We start from the raw sequence: 23,503 nt of genomic DNA, 5'->3' as shown, positions 1-23,503 counted from the left end.
CAAGCTGGAGGTTACCAGAACATGGATTACTGTGGCTAGCTTCGTGCAGGAATGCCCACAGACAGTGAAGCAGCCATAGCTGGAACTACCAGGCACTTGCTCCTAGCTATGGAGGCCCCATGGACTTCCAGTAACAGGTCTGGATGAACGAGTACCTCCAAACAATGCCCCTGGTCTTTCAACAGGTATGCAGCCCCATCAAGCACAGGCCATCTCTCCAGCTCCCAGACTCAGGAAGTACCTCCTGTCTTTTCTGGAAGATAGCCAATGCAGCACTAGCTTTTTAACTAAGCACTAGAGCAATTAAGAAGCAAGTTCTGAGCTCAATCTGTTCAGCAAAGCAAATTGTAAGGATTTATACCGTGCCAAAGGTGTGTGGCAAGCCTTCTTTGAAAAGCACTTTGAAAAGTCTTTGGTCTGCTGCCAGCAGTCTGCTATCTAAATTGGATGCACAGCTGCAACAAGGCTAATATTTTAAAATAATAATTCTTTATTATTTCTGTCTGCCTGACCCTAATTAGCTCCTACTTTGGTGAAGAGAAAAATCAAATAAATTGTCATTTACATTTCCCTGATTCATTTCTAGCCAGCACCACACCTGCTGTTGGAGTAAACTATGCAGTTGGTCATTGTAGCCAAGCAAGAGAATTCTGACTCAGCGGCTGAACCAGAAGTCTCAGAAACCAGCCAAAATTGCACAACAGAGCCAGGAGTGGAAGGTGGTGTTGTGAGAAGTAATGCACTCAAATGCATAAGTCAGAGGTCCACTGTCCCTCAGACCTTGTGGGGGGCCGGACTATATTTTGGAAAAAAAATAGTGAATGAATTCCTATGCCCCACAAATAACCCAGAGATGCATTTTAAATACGTAAAAGAACACATTCCACTCATGTAAAAACACACTGATTCCCAGACCATCCGTGGGCTGGATTGAGAAGGCGATTGGGCCAGATCCAGCCCCCGGGCCTTAGTTTGCCTACCCATGGCATAGGTCCTATTCTGCAGTAATGGGCTGATAATAAACTACACTTATATATTTGAGGGGCAGAAAAGGATCTTTTTTGGGCTGCTATTTAAAAACAAAACAAAACTGCCCACATAATGCAGGTTAAATATTGTGGCTCCATCACTTTCATATCCTAATCTTAAAGCCTGCTAGCCATTACAAAGACAAAAATACTGGTCTTTTGACACATCCACTTACACGTTACTCTGACATGACAGAGCTTTGGTCAAAACTCTTATAGTTCCCTGTCACTGCCTTAATATGGAACTTAGCAACAAAAGAATGATCTCAACAGCCTCCCTGTGAAGTACAAATGGTGATGGATTAGCTGCTATATGGTAGCCAGTAAGAAGTAAGATGCTTCTCTGGGGCAGCTCAACCCATTTTGCCACCTGAGGCGAAATGGGATGGTGCTTCCTCTGCCCACCATGTCACTTACCGGCTGGCCTTTCATGGAACTCTCTCACAATATCTTCCCAGAAGCTGCCGCCTCACCACACTTCTCTGGCGATGGCAGCCTCTGTGCCCCTCATGGGCCTTGTCCAAGAGTGTCTGTTACTGGGTGGGCTTATTGGTTTAAAAATGTGCTGGAGGTGGGAATTATACATGTTGTTGTTTAGTTGTTTAGTCGTGTCCGACTCTTCGTGACCTCATGGACCAGAGCACGCCAGGCACTCCTGTCTTCCACTGCCTCCCGCAGTTTGGTCAAACTCATGCTGGTAGCTTCGAGAACACTATCCAACCATCTCGTCCTCTGTCGTCCCCTTCTCCTTGTGCCCTCCATCTTTCCCAACATCAGGGTCTTTTCCAGGGAGTCTTCTCTTCTCATGAAGTGGCCAAAGTATTGGAGCCTCAGCTTCACGATCTGTCCTTCCAGTGAGCACGCAGGGCTGATTTCCTTCAGAATGGATATGTTTGATCTTCTTGCAGTCCATAGGACTCTCAAGAGTCTCCTCCAGCACCATAATTCAAAACCATCAATTCTTTGGCACTCAGCTTTCTTTATGGTCCAGCTCTCACTTCCATACATCACTACTGGGAAAACCATAGCTTTAACTATACGGACCTTTGTTGGCAGGAATTATACATAATGCTAGTCATTTGCACCAGCCTTTCCCATCTACTGGTGCCTAGCAGAGTTTGGACTAAAAACTCCATACCCTCCAACATTTCTCTGAGGAAAAGAGGGGTTTCCTATTCAATAATAATAATATTTATACCCTGCCCATCTGAGTGGGTTGCCCCAGCCACTCTGGACAGCTTCCAACACATATAAAAACATAATAAAACATTAAACATTTTTAAACTTCCCTACTATACATGGCTGCCTTCAGATGTCCTCTTAAGTTTAATAGTTACTTATCTCCTCGGCTTGGGAGTCACATAATGCCATACCCTCCAACAATTCTCTGGTGAAAATAGGGGCATCCTAAGGCATGGGTGAAACTAGGCTTTATTTCTCACAGGTCTAAGACCCAGTTTGACCCCCCCCCCCACAGGCTGGGAACCTCAATGGTACCCCTCTGGAGGCTTCACCTGGGGCAAAAAACCCAGCTAGCCCTGCTGCAGCTACGGCTCTGCCTAAGGAAAAGTGGGACATTCCAGGATCAAATCAGAAACCGGGGCGGCTTCTGTAAATCCGGAGCTGTCTCTGGAAAATAGGGACACTTGGAGGGTCTGTTATTGGTTTTATAATGTGCTAGAGGTGGGAATTATACATAGTGCTTCTGATTTACACCAGCCTTCCCCAAACTAAAACTCCCATCATCCCTGACTATTGGTCATGCTGGCTGGGCTAATGAGAATTGTAGTCCCAAACAGCTGGAAGGCACCTGGTTGGAAAAAGTCACTTTACACCCTGTGCGTTATAGAATTACACAAAAGTTCCCAGCCTTAGGAGCATACATTCTACATTTAAATCAGTGTTTGCACCGCTTTTCCTCTTCATATCTGCTTAAGCCACTTCCAAACAGATGCAGAAACAATTTGTCACAGGATTCCTACATTTATGGGATGATGTCTCATCTCCAGGTTATGCTTGTTCAGACTTCCATCTTATTTGCATATTTAGAAATACCACACCTAACGCTTTCTTCTTCTATAGAAGAGACAGTGTTCCCAGGAGGAGAACCCAGATGCAATGTAAAAATGCCAATTTAATGCGCATCTACACAGCTGTGCCTGCTCACGGGAATAGGGTTATATGTGTTTTCCAGACTATTCAGATTCAATACCCACATTGCCAGGAACCGTCGTGCAAATTAGCAACACTTGTTTAGCACATTACATGCTGCATTAATTGTATTCCGAAGTTTTGAGAGAGAAAAGCTGTTACACACACATCTGCACAAGCCCTTGTTGGTATCAAATCCTCAATGGGGTTTAATGGAAATGGGGTTATTTTTATCAACATCCCCTCCTGACTTTGAATGTGCTTGTGAGTTGCTTATTTCATTTAGGAGAGATGGCTTCCATGCTCAAGTGAGGTCACATTGTTAAAAGTTTTGGTAACCAAAGATGTAGTGACAAAAAAAAAATGCTAGTACAGTGGTACCTCGGGTTACATACGCTTCAGGTTACATACGCTTCAGGTTACAGACTCCGCTAACCCAGAAATAGTACCTCGGGTTAAGAACTTTGCTTCAGGATGAGAAAGAAATCGTGCTGTGGCGGCGCGGCAGCAGCGGGAGGCCCCATTAGCTAAAGTGTTGCTTCAGGTTAAGAACAGTTTCAGGTTAAGAACAGACCTCCGGAACAAATTAAGTACTTAACCCGAGGTACCACTGTAGAGGTTGGTCAATATGGGCCCTGCCTCACTAACCTGTCTCTACCCTCCAGTCCAGAAGGTGGCGCTGTCTGACAACCTCTCCACTTTAGTCTCAGCATTGCCCTTGTAGAACTGAGCGAAGAGGAGGATGGGGATAAAAGTAGAATTAGTTTGCCTGTCGTTGGCTCTGGCTTCACCTCCTATTGGTCTATCCATCTTGTGCCCTAAAAGATCTTTGGATAATTTGGTGGTTAAGAAAGACACAAGGGGAAAGATGACTAACCCCAAGCAGTGGTCCTCAGTAGCTGATGGGTGCAAACAGCACCCCACTATTGATGACTGGTTCAGTGGGGACTTTCAGCTAAAAGAAACCTCCACCTTCCACAAGCACAGGGCAAAAGTAAAAAAAAGAGCAAAGCATTCGTAATGGAGATCAGGGAGGATGTGCCAGTCAAAGTAATGGTGCAAGTTGTTCCACTAAAATTGGCACCAGAGATTCACACAGGGCAATACATGTACAAAGGGAGAAACCATGTGCACACTGCGGTCAGATGTGTGCCACTAAGAGCGTCCATCTTCATATGTTGTCCCTTCCTGCCTCATAGCCCTTATCCCTTGCACACAAAGGGAACATAAACACTGAACGTGTATGTGAACATATTCTTATCCAGGGAAGAAGGATTTAGTTTCCTTCCTTCATGAGTTCGTATGGGGTGTCAGGGGAGGGGTAGCACCTCTGGTTGGGGGTGGGGAGAACATCATGCTCCTTCTGCGGTAGCTTGTCCACCTTTAGTCCCCCACCCTTGAAACGCCCTGCAGAGCCAGAGGACACATAGGAGTTCAGATATGCAGGAATTTCAAAGAAAGATGCCCAAACTTCCAGAGTGATCAGGTATAACAATTTATCAAAGAAGGGTACAAACTTACAGCAAAGGTCCAATGCCTTCCTCCTTGCCCCTGCTCACAGCATTCACGTGGGACGGACTCCACAGCGAGGAGATGCCTTGTCCATACCCAAGTAAAGAGACACACAACCTTTATAGGCCCAGGCAGGTCACATCACATGGGAACACCGGGAGCTGGTCTTTACCATTACCTCCTCCTCTAGCTTGGCCAGGGGCCTGTGGATACATCAATCTGTGAGGTGAGAAGAGACTTTCTGCTGGCCATCAGGCAATGGCTTTTTCCACCTGCTTTGCCCCACCCTCTCCAGCCCTGGAAACCTTTCCCAGACCATGACTTTAGGAACAGCAGAAGCAGCTGGGAAGAGAGAAGAGGTGTTCAGGGATATATATATATATATTTTAAAAAGTTTTCTAAATTGTGTGTCTTTGCTTCTCAGTTTTATATTGTGTTATTTTATGCACTGTGTCTTGCTGTTATTTTTTGTTGGTTATAGTTTAGAAATTATTTGTTGCGATTTTTAAGAATAAATTTCTGTTTAATTATTATTAATTTTATTGTGTTCTATTATATGCTAATGGATATTACTTTATTCAATATAAGTTGTTTATTTTAAAGCTATGTTTTCATTGTGACATTTCTGTGTTGGATCAGATTGCTATAAGGTGTACGATATTTGTTGTTTCTTCAGCTTGCAAAGCGCCTTGTGTATAGTAATATAGAAAGGTGGTGTACGAATTAAAAGTGAAATGAAAAGAAATGAAAAGAAATGGGGAGGGGAAGCTTGTGAAGCACATATGAGCTCAGCACTACAGCTGCTATCAATTAGACAGGGGTCATCTTGATCATCAATATGCTGCAAGCAGGGCTTCCAGACCAGCTTGCCTTTTGGGTCAACACAACTCTCACCTATGGCTCCTAGAAGCTGTCAATATGCAACAGCAGTCAAACCCTGGAATAGCTTTGGCTGACCAGTTAAACCAGGTGAGGGTAGCTGATGCGCCTTAAACCCTTGGGGAGTTAGACTTCTCCTGCATGCATAGGCAGATTGAGCAGATGAGGCCAATAGCGGGTCCAACGATGAAGAAGGCAGCTTCTGCATGTGCTGAATTTGAAGGATATGGGTGAGCCATTAGTTGCTCATACAAAGTTCAATTAGAGTTGGACCAGAGTCACTGACCATTGATCAATGATTCACTGACCCATGATGGCCAACAGTTGTACTCTCTGGGACTGCAAATCTCGGGGAGGTAGAATTTATGCATATCACAAGCGAGATATCAATAGTCCTTCGGGGAAAAGCGATTCTCAAAGCTGATTGCAAGCAGCGATTCTTTCTGCTGTTTAATAAAATGGAAATGTGGTGCAACAATACAATGCTGCCACCTAGTGGATAATCCGCATATTGTATGCGCCTTTGAATATATAACACCATGAGAAAATACTTCTTCGAACAAACTCATAAAGCCAGCGGGAGGAGGAGACTTAGACAACTGTAGGAAGTCGGGGACCTTTAGTCCACACAACTGCCTCATAGGGGCAAGATTTACCCGGACGAGTTGCTGTGCTCATTAGGCCTGGCTTCCTGAGCCAACCCAGTTTCCTTGAATAAAGAGTTAACCTCATTGACGCCGTGTGATTTATTGCTGACCTGCTCCTGACATCCTTCTTCAGCTGCGAGTAACAGCTGCTGCCACCATCCCAGTCAGCCCCTGAGGGGAGAGGGTCCCTCTGCTGCCACCTTGGAACTGGAACTGGCTCTGAAGGCCCCCCCAAGGGCCCCCACCTACTGCCCTTGTTCCTCACTGCTGCTGCCTAGGGTGGGCCGCACTCCTGAGGGGGCCGGGGCGTGGATAGCAGCTCAGGTGCACGGAGTGGTGTGAGCGCCCTGCAGCCAGGGGCAGAACGAGCCGCCCACGGGGGTGGAGTGAGCTGCCGATGGCAGACATTTGGCACCAGGCCCAGACGGGGGGGGGGGCATATGGGCCACTTGGCCCAGGTCTCCGATTCCAAAGGGGGCCTCAGTCAGCATATTCACAATCGCAGGGGATGCACTGGGGCGAACGCGGAGGCGGTGGGCGGATTCCCTGGGGCCATGGCTGGCAGTGCGAGAGAAAAGCTTCCCTGGTGTCCAGGGCGGGGCCTGCAATCGGCTCCTCAGAGGAGTGCAGAATGGGCACCGGGTGGGTGTATTTTTAAAAAGCACTATTGTATATCTATATTTTCCATTTTGTCCTTATATGCAGATACGGTTCAAGCCTTGAAATAAAATTATTTGTCAGCATAACTTTTGTGAAAATTATTTATATACTTACTTATTTATAAGACTTCAGTTATCCCCAGGGTAAAAAAAAGGGGGGGCCCACATTATCTACCTGGCCCGGGCCTCTGCCTGGCTCTGCAAGGCCCTGTTTGGTGCACCGCCCGCCCACAACTCCCAAGCCTCCCCCAGCTGTAAAAACAAAGAGGGAAGGGGGGCAAAGCGGCGCAGCTCCCCCCTTCCCCCGACAGCTCGGGGTAGTCTTGGGAGTCGCGGGTGAGCTGCGCGCCAAATGTCACGCCCCTCAGCGAAGACACCAGGGGGCCACCCCCACTGCACCCCCTTCCTCCACCCATGCTGCCACCTGCTCCTCTCCTCTTGACACCTTATGTCAACACTAAACTGCTCTTAAACTTGAATGCCTCCATTCCAGCAAGTGAAAAATGCAAGGCAAATCTTTAAAAATGCAGTATAATCATCGACAACTAGGGAACACTGGCCTGCAAGTGCTGCAATTGGAGAACAGCCTTTACCAAAGGTGCCATGGGCTATGAAGACGCTCGAACTCAGGACGCAAGGGAGAAACGTGCCAAGAGGAAGGCACGCTTGGCAAACCCTCACCGTGATCAACTCCCGCCCGGAAACCTATGTCCCCACTGTGGAAGGACGTGTGGATCCAGAATGGGCCTTCACAGTCACTTATGAACTCACTTTTAAAACTGTGTTTATGGAAGACAATCTTACTAGGCTACGAGGGATCACCGAAGAAGAAGAAGAAGAAGAAGAAGAAGAAGAAGAAGAAGAAGACGACTCTTAAACTTAAATGACCCAAACATGTATTTCATTATCTTAATTTCCCTGAAAAACAAAACAAACCCTATTTCTGTTCTCAGGATGTATATCTTACACTTTCCCCCCCCCCTTCCCCAGTCACAAGCGGTTGTTATAGCAACAAGACAGCTGTATACACCTACTTTTGACTCACAGCCCAGAGTTATTTATAGCTGCTGTAATTCCTCATGGTACTTTAGTAATGGAAACCACAGTGAGCTAAAATTGCACAATTGATAGACTGGCATCTTAATCTAGTCTCCGTGCTTGCTGAAATTATCCACACCTCATGCTCCAGTTCCATATTCATCCCTCCAAAATGAAGCAAGGCGACATGGCAGGGTGTAGGAAGGAGCAGACTGTTGATATTCATGCCTGTCCAAGTCATCCTTAATAGCAACACCTCAGGAATATGTTTTATTATTGTTGTTACATGAACTTGAAATGCCTTCACCGTCTCCTCAACCACAATGAATAAACCTAGGGATGAAATAGTTTATCTATGATAATCTTATAATAAAACAAGCAATCAAACAACCACTTTTTAAAAGGTCAGCTCTGTTGAAATTAGGTACATTATGGCACTCTGGGTGCACCAATATGCTGGTGTTTTCTTTTTCATTTCCCTTACTCCCAGGGATATCAAAATAATGAAGTTATTTCTGATGTGCTAGAATCTGAAAAGTGGGGTAAGTATAGTTTAAGATGCCACAACATGAAGAAAAATCTGAAAATTGAACATTTGTATGCCTCCCTCCCCCTCAAAATGCAGGACCCAAAGTGCACACCCAAATTTTTTAGGGTTCAAGTTATTCCAGGTGACACAGATTTTCGTGCCACTGCCATGCATGCTGCATGGCACGCACAGGTCCGGGTACCCATGGTCACATCCTGATCTCTGTCACACAAAAAGGTCATGTTATACCCCAAAATAAGTAAGCTACTTCCACAGTAGATAGAAAGCAGTAACTTGGCACGCCCATAGTTCGAAGCATGTTTGAACATTTGCATGCCTTGTCCCCAAGTAGAATATACAGGTCACCCGAATCCCTGCCAAGCCATGCACGGGATTCCAGGGTCTGTGCATAGGCTAGCCCAGGAATTCCTCTGCAGATTGTATATTCCCTTCAAATCCCAAATAATCAAAATCCTACTGTCAAGGCTGCCTCAAGTCTCAGCTCACAAAAGACCAACGCCTATCTCTTCTTATATACAAAAGTGTTTATTGCAGTTCATTGTTTGCTTCACATCCGAGGCGCGCAGCCCTACGTCTGCTAGGCTTAGACCGCTGAAGTCCCCTCTGAATCCGTCCCTCCCCTGCACCAGTTTAAGAGGCTTGCGCTGCTCCACCTCTTTCTCTCTTTCCTTTTCCGCAGGGTCTTTCTGCCCGCTGGGGTTTCGCCCCTCCTGGATTCCTCTGACGCGGAATCAGACTGCTCTTGCCCCCTCCTGCGGGCTTTGGGACCTGGCCCCTCCTCCGGGCTCCCTGTACTTCCGCGCGCCTCTACATTTGAACTTGGCGCGCGCGCCCAACCTCTAACCTTCCTTTTAACAGCTACACTACTCCCTTCACTACTCCCCTCCCCTTCCGGGAGGGTGGCTTGCTCCGACCTCCCTCCTTTCTCTGCTGCCGGAGCCGCTTCCCCTGATACACTGAAACCTCCACCCCCTTCGCTGCACTCTGGCGGGGAGGCTGGTCCTGACGCCCAGCTGCCACTTTGGGATCCCCCGCTGGCCCCCTGCTCCTGACACGTCCCCCCTGGGGCTCCCCTGGCCTTGACCACCGGCGCCCCCTTCTGGGAATCCTCTGATTCGCTGGAAAGACTCATGGAATCTCTTGAGTCATTGTCATCCTCTTCCTCGCTGTCCTGGGATTCATCCCCATCGCTCTCCATCTCCTGCCTACCCTGTGCCTCTGTCCCTGAACCCCTGACACCTACCATTTCTTAATTTCTAGTGTTTAGAGGTCCCCCCCCCAAAAAACCCAAAAACAACCTATAACAATACTCTCACGTCACTTATGAAGCTGGCACCCATCTAGAGAAAGGCACTCTGGTTACAAGTCTGAAAACAGGACTTTCAAAGATGTAGCAATCCAAACTGAGAACGTGACATTTACCGCTTATTCTGAAATGGCCCTCAGCCCAGCAAAGGACTCTGAGTTCCTGTACGGGGCAGAATGCTGGGCTGTGGGAGTTCCATTTCCTCTTCACACACTTTAAGCTGCCTTGGAGGAACTTCCCGTAACAGCTAGAAATGTGCATTTCTGCTCTTAGAAAGGAAGTGCAAGCTGGGTTCATTCCTTTATTTCCTTTAAATTGCTCGCATCCTGCCTTGCAGTTACAAACACTTCAAATGCTGCTTGCAAGACAGAAACAAATAATTAAAACGCTGGAAAGAGAGAAACTACGAAACCACATTAAAATGGCGAAACAGACAAAATGACAGCAGAATCTGAAAGAGCAAAGCAGCAAGATCGATAAAGTTTTGAATGAATTAGTGTGCAGATATACAACTATAGTCAAATAGGAATAATATTCAGCATTTGAAACAGAAGACCCTCCAAGTGTCCCTGTTTTCCAAGGACAATCCAGGATTTACAGAAGCCATTCTGGTTTCTGATTTGATCTCAGAATGTCACCGCTTTTCCTTAGGGCATCCCTATTTTAATCAGAAAAATGTCGGAGGATATGGAGTTATGCTACCCCCCAAGCCAAGGAAATAAGTAACTACTCAACCTTTGGAAGACATCTGAAGGAAGCCTGTATAGGGAAGTTTTTTAAATGTTCAATATTCTATTATGTTTTTATACATGTTGGAAGCCGCCCAGAGTGGCTGGGGCAACCCAGTCAGATTATTATTATTATTATTATTATTATTATTATCTTCCCTATTTTCATTGGCTAAATGTTGGCAGGTCAAGAACAGTAACGCCACCCACCACAAATATTAATGCTACTTCCTTGGCAAACTGAGAGGTAGTATGGTGTAGCAGTTAGAGGGTCAGGGTAGGATTGAGATGGTTTGAATACCTGCTGAGCTCTGAATCTGACCAGATGATGTTTGGCTAGTAACAATCTCTCCATTCAGCATATAACAGAGGTGTGATGAGGAAGGAGGAGAACAATTAATGCCACCCTGAGCTCCTTGGAAGAAGGGCGGCATAAAATTGTGATTGATTAAAATAAACAAACCCTTATGTGATTCCGGGACACTGCACAGCACCCAGGAATCTGTTTTCTGTTTGTTTGTGTGTGCTTTTTGCAGGCTCCTCTGTTCATTTCAGCGGCAGGAACAGTACCTATTCAAGGAGACCCATGGGGTTTAAGAGGACCTAAATCAAGAGCACATCTCTAGTCTCCTAGATGTGTTTTCTGTATAAGGCACGCGGGTGCTAAATATTGCAGATGATGAATAGATCACAGTCAAAATGCAACTTGGCATCAGTAGGTTTGTGCCATGACACAGTTTAAAAAATTGGTTGCAATCAGCTTAATCCCTCCTGAGGGTTGAGTCTGCAGGCTTGAAAGGCTGAATAGGCAATAACGCAGCCAATGTAATCCTTGTGATTTCTATGCCAGAGCATATTATTGTATTTGTTATCCTTCTTAATAACATTTTTTAAAATTAATGCAAAGTTAGACAAGTCAATCCAAAATGATAGCTCAGGATTCCCGAGTGCTTTAATAAAAACTCACTCCAGGCAATGATATTTTTAAAAATTCAATAACAATAACAAAAACAAAACAAAACAAAATCTCCATATGGTAAAAAATTTCAGGGTTCCCATGTAGGCTGGTCAAACTACGTATCAATTTAAAGTCACAGGGTAAAATCAATGTCAGTAAGAAAGTAAGTCTTTTTCTTGATTCAGAGTACAGTGGTACCTTGGGTTAAGCACCTAATTCGTTCCGGAGGTCCGTTCTTAACATGAAACTGTTCTTAACCTGAAGCACCACTTTAGCTAATGGGGCCTCCTGCTGCTGCTGCACCGCCGGAGCACGATTTCTGTTCTCATCCTGAAGCAAAGTTCTTAACCCAAGGTACTATTTCTGGGTTAGCAGAGTCTGTAACCTGAAGTGTATGTAACCTGAAGCGTATGTAACCCGAGGTACCACTGTAAGGCACTTTGCTTTGGAAGAACTGAAAACTTCATAGATGAATATTCTTGGCATTTAGTTTCAGGGCAGTAAGAAAACTCAGCCCTGCAGTGCTCCCAAAAGACTCTAGATAATGGGTTGCCAATGTGCAAGCGTGCTTGCCAGTACCTACTGTGAAAGGTCCAAGTCAATATCAGCTCAAAAATCCACAATGGGTGAGAGATTATTTGCTCTTCCTGCTCAGTTCCTGTTTGCCCAGGCTTGTCATCTCCTACAGGCCCTCAAGGCAGCATTTTCTGACTGGCACAGTCTACAATTCCTCAGAATTCCCCGTGTGCTCCCTCACTGACCCAAGTAGCTTCGCCACTCATCCTCTAGATTTTGCACGTAGATGTGAGAGGCGTTCCAGTGTCCTCTTCTTAAAAGATTTCTGCTGATGAGAAGTGCCTAATCCACACGTGGAACAGCTTCAAACATAATGCCTGCAACATGTGGAGAGACTCAGAGTGGCCTTCAGATGGTGGCCAAAGCTTATAAATCTGGGTTCAAATATGGACCCTGATATCACTTTGTCAGCACACATGCTTGTTTCCCATTTCAATCAAGCTGATTGTGGAGAGGCAGGTAGCTCAGTTGGTAGAGCATGAGATTCCTAATCTCAGGGTTGTGGGTTTGAGCCCCACATTGGGCAAAGAATTCCTGCATAGCAGGGGGTTGGACTAGATGACCCTCGTGGTCCCTTCCAACTCCACAGTTCTAGGCTTCTGTGATCCCTAATTTATCCTACACTGGCTCCCAGTATGTTTCCGAGCACAATTCAAAGTGTTGGTGCTCACCTGTAAAGCCCTAAACGGCCTCGGTCCAGTATACCTGAAGGAGCGTCTCCACCCCCATCCTTCAGCCTGGACACTGAGGTCCAGCGCCGAGGGCCTTCTGGCGGTTCCCTCGCTGCGAGAAGTGAGGTTACAGGGAACCAGGCAGAGGGCCTTCTCGGTAGTGGCACCCGCCCTGTGGAACGCCCTCCCACCAGATGTCAAAGAGAAAAATAACTATCAAACTTTTAGAAGACATCTGAAAGCAGTCCTGTTTAGGGAAGCTTTTAATGTTTCATAGGTTATTGTATTTTAGTGTTCTGTTGGAAGCCACCCAGAGTGGCTGGGGAGGCCCAGCCAGATGGGCAAGGCATAAATAATCAATTATTATTATTATTATCCTCATGACAAGTGAGTTAGGTTAAACAGAGAGCATTGACTGGTTCAGGGAAGCCACGTGGCCCCAGCTGATAGCGATGTGCCATCTCCACAGCCGGGAAAACCTATGTCCCCACTGTGGAAGGACGTGTGGATCCAGAACTGGCCTCCACAGTCACTTACGGACTCATTGTTAAAACCGTGTTTATGGAAGACAATCTTACTTGGCTACGAGTGATCGCCAAAGAAGAAAGAAGAAGTACATGACAAACATGGGACTGCAAGTATGACAGGCAATGACAGTCCAGAGTTATTCGCTGACTTTGTGGCTTGTTTAGCAGCAACATACAGCACCACGGCTTTCCTAGCATGGCTGTGGAGATGACACTGTTGCTATATGTTGGCAATATGCCAAGCTTCATGACACTGCATTTCAAAAAGGGTTTTGCAATAGTCTCACAAGAGCTGCAGTTGTCACATGCGAGGAGTCTTAGTCAATCAGGGAGTCAGAACAATGCATCATTCATTCATCCCAATATCCTGTACTGCAATACACAGATCAGAGGTTGTGTCCTAAATGGGACAATCCTTTTCCTGCCATCCAGTTTGGTGCTTTAACGAAATGGACAGCTTACCTAACTGATAATCTTATAATCATGTTGATAGATTTATATAATAGTTTTCAGCTCAAGCATGCTGCTACTTCTGGAGGCAAAGAGTTCCCCAGGTCACCTGTGTGAAATGCACTGTGAAAATGTCATTGTCTTTGGGTTGTCTCCAATGTTGTGTTTATTCAGAGTAAACCCACTGAAATTAATGAAGATGATCAACTTAGATCTTTTAACTTCAGTGGGTCTGCTCTGAGGAAAACTAACAATGGATGCAATCCTTTTCATTTAAAATCTTTTGCAGGTTAACTCAATTTTTATGTATTTTTATTTTAATATTAAGAGAAGTTATTTCCTCTGTTTCTTTAGACTCCTTCCTTCCTTCCTGCCATGTTTTCAGAGAGAGAAAATCCAATCTCTGTGTTAGAAGTTGCACCCTTTTTGATCTGTAAGTATTCTCAGAATAACCTACTTCATATGATCATGGGAGGATATAACAGGAGAAGCCCTTGCAATCTGGGCAAAACCAGATGTGTGCACCCAGCTCAATCTGATGAGGGAAATCCTAAGGCAGGTGAAAATCTGAAGCTGCTAGAAGAAGAAGAAGAAGAAGAAGAAGAAGAAGAGTTTGGATTTGATATCCCGCCTTTCACCTCCCCTTCAGGAGTCTCAAAGCGGCTAACATTCTCCTTTCCCTTCCTCCCCCACAACAAACACTCTGTGAGGTGAGTGGGGCTGAGAGACTTCAGAGAAGTGAGACTAGCCCAAGGTCACCCAGCAGCTGCATGTGGAGGAGCGGAGACGCGAACCCGGTTCCCCAGATTACGAGACTACCGCTCTTAACCACTACACCACACTGGCTCTCAATGAGACTTTTGATCTATTCTTTTGTTCCTCCATGCATAGTATAAGAGGTTGTGTGCATCCAGTTATACCTGATGAGAAAAAGAAACACATGAAAATGTGATAAATACATAAATCTGGAGGCCAAGGTGGGTGGCCCCCCCCCATTTCCAGGCTCTGAGGAGTGCAGTCCCGTATATGTTTACTCCAAAGTAAATTCCACTGTGTTCAATGAGGCTTCCTGCTTAGCTTGGTTTATTTCATTTACTTTACTGCATATTTTGTTGTAATAACATGTTCACTATGGGAACCTTTGGGCCAAAGATAAGTATATAAATACACTGTATGATGAATTATTATTATTCTTATTTTCTACACAGGAGCCCTGTCTTCTTTTGCATCTGGCCACCCTAGTTTCGGATTTCAGTCTTGGAAAGTGCATTGCATCAAGGCACCTGTTGCTTCTAGCTCTGTGGCTATTTTGTCACATGAACAAGCCCAGCAGAGCCAGTCAAGACAATGTCACCAGGGAAGAAGAGGCATGACTTTCTGTTGCAGACCAAGCTTTTCATTTGGTTGGTTAGACCACGGTGCTGATAATGCCAAGGTTGCAGGTTCGATTCCCCCTGCATTGCAGGGGCTTGGACTAGATGATCCTCAGGGTCCCTTCCGATTCCATTAGAGGGATTTCTAGCCTGCCTTTCAATCCCACAGAAAACTGTGCATATTTACTTGGAAGTTGGTCTCACACCGTTCCGTAGGAATTGCACCTCAGGAAGCAAGTTTGACTGCTGCAAGGAAGACTCTTCTATGCAAAACAAATAAAAGCCATGCAAGTGCTATGAAGCAAACAATTTCCGTTCAAAATGAACTAAGGGCGCGCCAGCAAATTATTTACCAAGCGGCTTGTGTAGGGAATACAGACCATAACGCTTCCACTGGGCAACTGTTCATAGTCCTTTCTGACATTTTTTTTAAAAAAGAAAGAAGAAAGCCGCAGATAAGAGAGGGCGAGGGCTCCTCCTACAGGGTGTTGTCCCTTAAAGGAGGAGCGACGGCTGTAACTCATAAAAGAGCGCACCGCGCGGCGGGAGCTGCTGCAATCTTCCAGTTGCGCGAGGCTGCTTGTGGAGAGGCGGCAAAGGTCCCAGAATGGCTCAGCAATTCGTCAACAGCAAGCTGAAAGCTGATAAGGTAGTTGTATTCGGCAAGTCGAGCTGTCCTTACTGCCACGACGCTGTCAAGCTCCTGGAAGGACTTCATCTCAAGCCTGGGCACTTCGAGTATGTGGATCTCACCACCCGAAGCGACATGTCTGCTATCCAGGACTATCTTTTGGAGATAACGGGGGCCAGAACAGTGAGTTTCCTTTCAATAATCCTAATTCTTGCGCGCGAGGGAGAAGGAAAGCAATATTCCGCCCCCTCCTGCTTTCTAGCCGTGCATTTCTCTTTAGATCCCTCCACCCTACCGTAGGAAGAGGCTCCCCCCCCCCAACCATGACATCAACTGGAAAAAGCTCTCCAACTTGTGGACAGCGCTGGAAGTCTTTTTACGCATGGCTCAGGAAATGACCCCGCCTTGAGCGCCTACAGCAAAGTTCTGAGCAAAGGTTCTGAGCTCTCAATGGATCTCTGGGGCTACTTTGTGCGGAAACGAGCGTCTGTCTTTGGATACCGTTGCGCTCAGTGCTGCTGCGATGTAATGACGAGAGGATTGCGGGAATCTTGCGTTAACGCCCATCCATCCCCACCTGAGTCACTTTCTGTGAGAAGCAGGATACTGGACTGTAGAGACTTTTGGTCTGGTCCATAGGGCGTTTTGTGTTTGCTACCTACCTCACAGGGTTGTTGTGTGAATACAGTGGGGTGGGGGGGAATTGTGTGCTCTGCCTTAAGCTCCATCTGGGGGTGAGGATAGGATAGAAACAAAACTGCATAGCGGAGGTGGCCTTTATAACTTAAGGGCCACTTCTGCTACCCAGCTTTGCAAAGATCTCTGTTCTTCCAGGGCAGCTCAGGACCACGTTGCCCTTCATATGCCCTTGTGAGGTATTTTTTTGCTTGTAGCTCACCTGAAATCAGGGGGTGAGCTACAGTGGGAGGTGCTGAGAGTTGTTAGGAAACCCCTGTTACCCTCACAGAGATGCAACTCTGTAATTTAACAACCAATCCCTCTTCCCCGGGAACTCTAGAAACTGTTAACTCTATGAGAACAGGTGTCTCCCAAAAATTATCCTTAAAAAACTATGGTTTCCAGGTTTCAAACCACTTTAAATGTGTAGTGCAGAAGGGTTCAAAGTCATGCTCATTTAGGCTATGGTGGGATTAGCAAGCTAACACACCATCCTGCTCTACTTTTTTCCATTGTGGGATTTAACAGAGTCCAACCAGCCCTTAAAAAAAAAAAAGACATGTAGGCGCATGTAAACTGCTTTGTTTTCTTACAATCAAGCAGTATATATAAATGGTGGTGGTGGTGATGAGAGCAAGTGTCACATGAGATGTGATGGGTAAGATAAATCATTCTTGACACTCACAGCAAGAATGCGCATCTTCTGGAACAGTTTCCAGAATTCTTCTATAGGTGAGAAAGATTTTTGTAAGACACAATGTAAGTCTTTTGAAACATAACTATTAAGAAGCGAGTCTTTTGAAACGTTGTACCTAGTAAGACGTGAGTCTTTTGAAACATATCTAGTAAGGTGTGAATCTTTTGAAATATATTGTAACTAGTCTACACAGAAATTGAAATATGTCAGTATTTTAAGCACTGTACTTAAAACCAATCCCTCCAGGGGTGGACCAGACTAGCAGCCTGATAGATCACTCCTGTAAAACCTTGTACTATTTCCAAAAGAACATGTGGCAACTATAATGTAAGTTAAGCCATAACCAGCTCATTCTCATGTTGTAATAGAGAAGCCATAAGGTCTGCCTTCCTGTGCCACTTCTTCCCTTTGTGAAACTTAACGCAACTTCTTCCTTCAAACTTTTCAAGATGAGCAACATGCCTGGAGCAGGGACGCTTTAGGGAATTCAGATTTCTTAACAGGGCAGGGTGTTGGGCAAGGGAGGTAAATCCCTTTTGGAATTCTCAATTAGTCAGACTTCCATTTAGTTATGCACTGCAGGGCGAAGAGTCTGTGAGTTTTGTGTTCAGGCTATACCCTTGCGTATATGAAGCTGGCTTCTCTGACCACAGGTTTTCAGAATTTCTACTTCAGCGGCTCTCCTTTTGTTACTGGAGTCCATCTCCCATCATCCCTGACCATCAGCTAGGCTGGCTAGACCTGATGGGAATTTAGACTCCCAACAGCTTCTTGGAGCCACCCCAGTTGTAAATGAGGCGCATGGTGTCTCAACCATGATGATAATTGGCACAGTCCGTTGGTGGGTTGCCAACATTTCTGCTGGCCCTGCCCTTGTCTCTTGAATGGCTGCCTATAATGCATAAAGTTAATGGGCAGCACTTCTGTTTCCCCTTTCCAAGCTGGATGTAAAACAAAGGAACACCTGCACTTAACTGCATGTCATAATAACTCTATACAAATCTGTGGGGCAACAGGGTATACTGTATACAGTCTTGGTTGCCTCGTCAAAAAAAGGGGGGAGATGCTGTAGAAATGGAGAAAGGTTAAAAGAAAGAGGAACCCAAATGTACAGCAACATCACCATGAGGAAAGGTTACAAGCTTTGGGGGGCTTTTAGCTTAGAAAAAAAAGTTTATCTCCTTCTCTCTGGGGTCATCCAGTGGAGATGAATGTTGGAAGATTCAGGACAGACAACTGGGTGCACTACTTCACATAGTGCATAACTGGAATTGGCTACCAACTTGAATTGCTTTAAAAGGGGATTAGATAAATTTATAGATAGAGTTTTTGGTGGCTATCATTCAGGATGGGGTATATATTACCTCTATGGGACTTCCCATAGGTGGGCCACTATGGCAGAATAATCCTGAAGGACCTTTCTTCTGATTTCAGAGGTTTCTTCTTGGAGAGCCAGTAGAAGCCAAATCCCCTGGGAATTCCCTGTTTGCAAGTCCCACTGAAATGAACAGAACCTGTATAGAAGTATGGTTGGGTGGTTGCCCATCCCATTCACCTCAATGGGATTTGCACCACAGAACTTCAGAAGGAACGAGGGACTGTGCCTGTTGTATGGGGGGACCTATATCTAATTAAACTTAACATTATTGCACTGAGAACAGCACCTCTGATTAAAATCCACAGCTTAATGCCGCAAAACAGGGCTTCATGTGAGGAGCTTCGTACTGTGCTGGTGAGCATCAGATAAGAGATGTTGAGTAAAACCTCCTGATACATTAGCTTCAGGCCAAGAATGACGGCAGGCACATGTCACTGGTCTTCAAATGTTCTGGATAGGGGCCTTCTGAGAGTTACTGCAAGCTGCAACAAGAATCCTTAGTGCTAAGAAGGCACTTCCTCCTTGGCAAAAGCAAGTTATGCAAATCTAGGCAATGAAGTCCAAGGCCTATGGCACAGTGACCTTTGCATGGGAGGGTAAATCACACCTGCTCCTGATGGAAATTTGTCATGTGCAAATTTCCTGTTACCTGAGATTCAGCTGCAATAGTTCTTGTTACAACAGTCTTTTCTGCATCCTGAAGAGATGAGCTGCCTCTAGTATTGCTTGCCCTGAAATTTACAGCATCACACACAGCAAGAACGTGTCTTTATGGCCTGCAAGATACAGATGTGACCTTGCGGGATTTTGGCCCTGCTGTTCTGTTCCATTTGCTTGCCACTCTATCCCATGGTTCACAACACGGAAGAGAAGCAGATTGAAGGAATTATTGGAAGAGGTGCCGTCACTGTATACCGTCTTGGGAACTTCTGGCACCTTAAGTGAGGGGAAAGAGTCTTCAGATTTGTACCTGGAAATCCTGTTCACTCCAGGAGTGAGGAAGGTCTGATCCACAGGCTTAATTAGGCCTGGCATGGGTCTCAATTTACCCTGGGAGGCTGTATTTTTTTCTTCTCCCACGCCAACTTGCTGCACGCAGGGGCGTTCTGAGAGGGGGCGGGGGGCGCACTGGGTACCATTCCAAAGGAAGGATGACAAAATGCACCCCCCAGGATGCGCACCGCACCCCCTGGAACAAGCGCCGCTCCGGGTACTGGATCAGGTTGCTTCACCGCTAGCTGCATGCACCTGACATCACATACAGTGTCAGGTGAGGGGCAGGTGGGGGTGTGGCTGCCAATGCCCAGTTGGGAACCTTAAAACGCACTCCTGATTGTGCATTGGCAAGGGAGGCATGTTGTCACTGTGAGTCAGCTGACTGAGAGTGAGAGCGAACCAGCTGACAACGACTGCCTTACGGAGTTCTCCATAGGGAACGCAGGAGAAAAGCAGAACTTAAAGTAAGTGCCTGTCAGCCTCTCAGACCTTGCGCTTCAAGGTCTCTGGGATCAGCTGTTTGGGAGCTCCATGAGGAACTCTGTAGCCAGCCAGGACTTTCAAAGAGCCTTTTTCTGCACCTTGAACTCTATCAGCTACCTGGCACTTCAAAGCACCACACAGGATTCTATGTAAGCCGGTACTATTGTCGGTACTTCAAAGCACCCCATCACCAAATGTCATTGTGACATCGGGTGATTGGCAGGTGTCTGGCCACACCCAACTGTCAAATTTCACCCATAAAGGTAGGGGAGATAAGGATCAGGTCTGCTGGCCGGATCCAGTTCTCCAGCCCTGCACTACCCTTATTCCTCTAACTTAGCAGTCAAGCTGCCACCTCTCTCTCTCTTACCGTTTATCTTTTGCTGTCATTCTTATAGCTCTGTTTTAAGCTCCTGCCTCCCTAGGAGACTATGCTCCTAAAATCCATTTTTCTTTGCCGAGTAATCCTAACTAACAACTTTAACCACTTCTTCTAGGTCCCTCGTGTCTTTATTGGAGAAAAGTGTATAGGTGGTTTTACAGACCTGGACACTCTATATAGGAGTGGAGAACTTAAATCCATTTTGCAGAAGATTGGAGCCTTGTGAAGGTAAGTGTTTGGATATGCTATCCAGCCAACTTGAGAATGAGGAAGAAATGCAGATGCAGCCCTGTGTGCCAAACTATGTGTTATAGTCAATACGTAAGAGCAGTACATCTAGTGTTTCGTTTTGCTTAATACTAAGTGGTCTGTGGCAGCGTTCAAAATTCACCAGCTATTGGCCACTTGTGACCAAACGAAGACAACCAGGATAACACCTGACATCTCCAAGATCTGGAGGAGCCTGCCTGGAGGTCCTTGGATCTTGCCTGTTTTCACACACTAACAACAACATATCCTTTATAATTCTATCCATGGTATTTTATCTGCACCATCAGAACGAATTTAAGGAACCAAAACGTTCTATTGAAAAAGACAGCCTTCTGAGCCGTCTGGCCCCCAAATGGCGACTAGACATTCTGTTTTGGCGACTGTAACCCTGGTTTAAGGAGCCATTTGGTGCCTAGCTTATATATATCTGAGTTTCTAACACTGGGGTGGGTGGAATTGTATTAGGTAGCACATAGGGAGAGGAGGTTTCAACCTTCCCTCCCTTGCTGCAATTGCATCCGCATATAACCATTAGCCGTAGCTGGGTGCTTTTTAATAAAGCAAGTGGCTGTGACAGGAAGGGACTCTGGTCATGATCCTGGTGGTGGAATTTCCCCATGCATTGTGGTACCCATTACAATTCCCTCATGCTTCATATTAATAAAAATTCGTAGCTGCATGCTTTGCATAGCATGTTGTTTGACTCCAATAAAAGTAATGTTGCTGTTGGCCATGCTGGCTGGAGTTGTAGTAAAAACAACAACAACCCACAAACAAAAAAACATCAGGAGGGCACCAGGTTGGGGAAGATGAGCATAGCTCAAGTAGTTGCCAGTGCAACTCCTTGCACACAAAGCAGAAACATGTGACTGGCTGCTCCCACAAACAGCATAAAGGCTTCCTGATCTGCACAGAGGTTTATTTTGAGAAAAGCTTGCTCCAAAAGTATTTTTAAAATGTACAGAGGAATCTTGCTGCAGGAATGAGGAGGCAACTTTAAAATGGCAAGAACATATGTTGGCATCTCATGCTGCATCAGATGAAGAGAAATGAGGCTTGCCAGCATCTTGCTTGCAGCTAGATATTGTAGGGCGGTTGATTTCCTGAATTGTATTAGTTGAAAAGAGGCATACCAGAGGTGGGGGGGGGGGGGAGATACTTTTTCTAGGCCAAGCACACAGCTCTTCCGAAGGCCTAGACACTGGAAATAATAGGGTTGGAAACATGCAGGGGTTTGCAAATGCCTGATCTCTGGAAATGAACAGCTGCTTCACAGGTCAGTTGCCCTTGGAAGCATTCTCTATGTCCTTCTGTCTGGGAGCCTGGCTTGGAACGCTGGAAGCAACAGCTGGAGAAAGGAGCTTTTCAATATGTTCCGCAGAGCCTGTTAACCTTTCTCATTCCCACAGAGCAGTGACTTCACCCTATAAGTCAGCTAGAGGTAGCTTATGCTAACCCTGTGCCGCAGAATAAGTGCCAGTCCTTGCCAACTGTTGTCATTGCCTCAGTTCAAGTTGCACTTACATCCACGCCATATAATTAAAGCAACAGCTTTTCCCAAAGATTCCTGGGCCTTGTAGTTTACCCTTCACAGAGATACAGTTCCCCAGTACCGTTAACAAACTACATTTCCCAGGATACTTTGCTGGAAGCAATGTGCTTTAAGTGCATGGTGTGGTTGTCACCTTTAAGCCTCTGCTTTTAACAGAGGGGCATCACTCACTGGAGGAGGCAATAGGAAGTGCAACTACTAAAATTGCTAACTGTGCAAAGAAGTGAGAGCCTTATAATGGTGTGCAACCATCTCGGTACACTTTTGCACCAACAGAGAGAGTGCAGAAAACATAGTTTGGATAGGTTTGCACAGTCCAGGGCAGTTATTGGTCACTTAATATTCTTTTTTCAACTATAGTGGTACCTCGGTTTTTGAATGTAATCCGTTCCAGAAGACCGTTCGAGTTCCGAAACATTCAAAAACCAAAAACTAAATAGCCAATAGCTTGGCCCCAGGATCTTGCACTCAGCAGAAGCTGCATGGCATGTTTGACTTCTGAGGTGTGTTCGAAAACTCAGGCATTTACTTCTGGGTTTACAGCGTTCAAAAACCGAAATGTTCATCAATGGAGACGTTCAAAAACCGAGGTACCACTGTATTGCATTTCCAGTATAATCGTCTCAGTGGTGATGGGTTTCTTTTTTGAAACCAAGCTTTCTCCCAAAGTACTGCTCAAGATCTTCATAGCTGCCAAATGTCATTTCATGGAAACCTTCCAGTGTTCATAATGTGTCCCTTTTTTTTTAATTTTCAGAGCAGCAATGGACTGGAGGACAGCACTACCTCATGCTACTGCACTATCTTCTGGAAATGAAATCGCAGCTGCCTGCCTCTCGCTTTATCCTGCATCTACTATGTTGCTTATGGTGCGTTTCAATGTAGAGTAATGATGGCCGAAGGCTTTGGTCACTGTCTGGTTTTGCTGAGCACGTGGCTGTAACTTCTGGCACGTTTTAGTATGCACCATCTCTGCTAGTTTACATGGGGACGGTCAGAATCTGATGCAGTGGAATAAAATGCTTGTACTAAGAAGGAGTTTTATTATATAATTTATATGCATATATACACTGGTAGCAATCTTCATTCTCCAAGAGCTGGTCCTTGCCTAGCCCAGACAGCACTATCCATGCACATAGGGGAGGCATCAGTGGTCTTGAGAGAACCACAAAGTTTGCAGATTGGGGGGGGGCACTCTTAAAGGGAGCCACAGAAAACATCCCAGGGAGGTTTGAGCATGCTACAGCTGCATCCTAAAGCACCCTTTTGGGACTCTTGTCTCCTGTGCATTTGGGCATTGTGGGGCATCAGTCAGCATACTTCAATTTTTACGACTCTCCATTCTTCCTTCTAGTGAGCCCTAGATTGTTAGGCCTCTGGGCA

The 23,503-nt window shown here is 45.7% G+C and overlaps 1 protein-coding gene across 1 annotated transcript; it reads left to right on the top strand.

The window, feature by feature from the left end:
- The first annotated feature begins 15,594 nt into the window (after positions 1-15,594).
- Positions 15,595-23,155, top strand: GLRX (glutaredoxin). Its single transcript, XM_080973788.1, has 3 exons — positions 15,595-15,867; positions 20,414-20,526; positions 22,878-23,155. The coding sequence occupies exons 1-2, from the start codon at positions 15,661-15,663 to the stop codon at positions 20,522-20,524; spliced, it is 318 nt and encodes a 105-aa protein (XP_080829914.1). The 5' UTR covers positions 15,595-15,660; the 3' UTR covers positions 20,525-20,526; positions 22,878-23,155.
- Positions 23,156-23,503: the final 348 nt, after the last annotated feature.

The sequence above is a fragment of the Podarcis pityusensis genome (genome assembly GCF_964106645.2).
Source record: "Podarcis pityusensis genome assembly, chromosome: 11".
NCBI classification, from domain to species: domain Eukaryota; kingdom Metazoa; phylum Chordata; class Lepidosauria; order Squamata; family Lacertidae; genus Podarcis; species Podarcis pityusensis.
The sequence above is the reverse complement of the archived record's forward strand: the minus strand, read 5'-3'. Positions and strand labels throughout refer to the sequence as shown.

Excerpts from the sequence above, each read along its gene's own strand:
- GLRX (XM_080973788.1), top strand. The coding sequence starts at position 15,661 with ATGGCTCAGCAATTCGTCAACAGCAAGCTGAAAGCTGATAAGGTAGTT. Across the intron at positions 15,868-20,413 it reads AGATAACGGGGGCCAGAACA|GTCCCTCGTGTCTTTATTGG; the intron begins GTGAGTTTCCTT and ends CACTTCTTCTAG.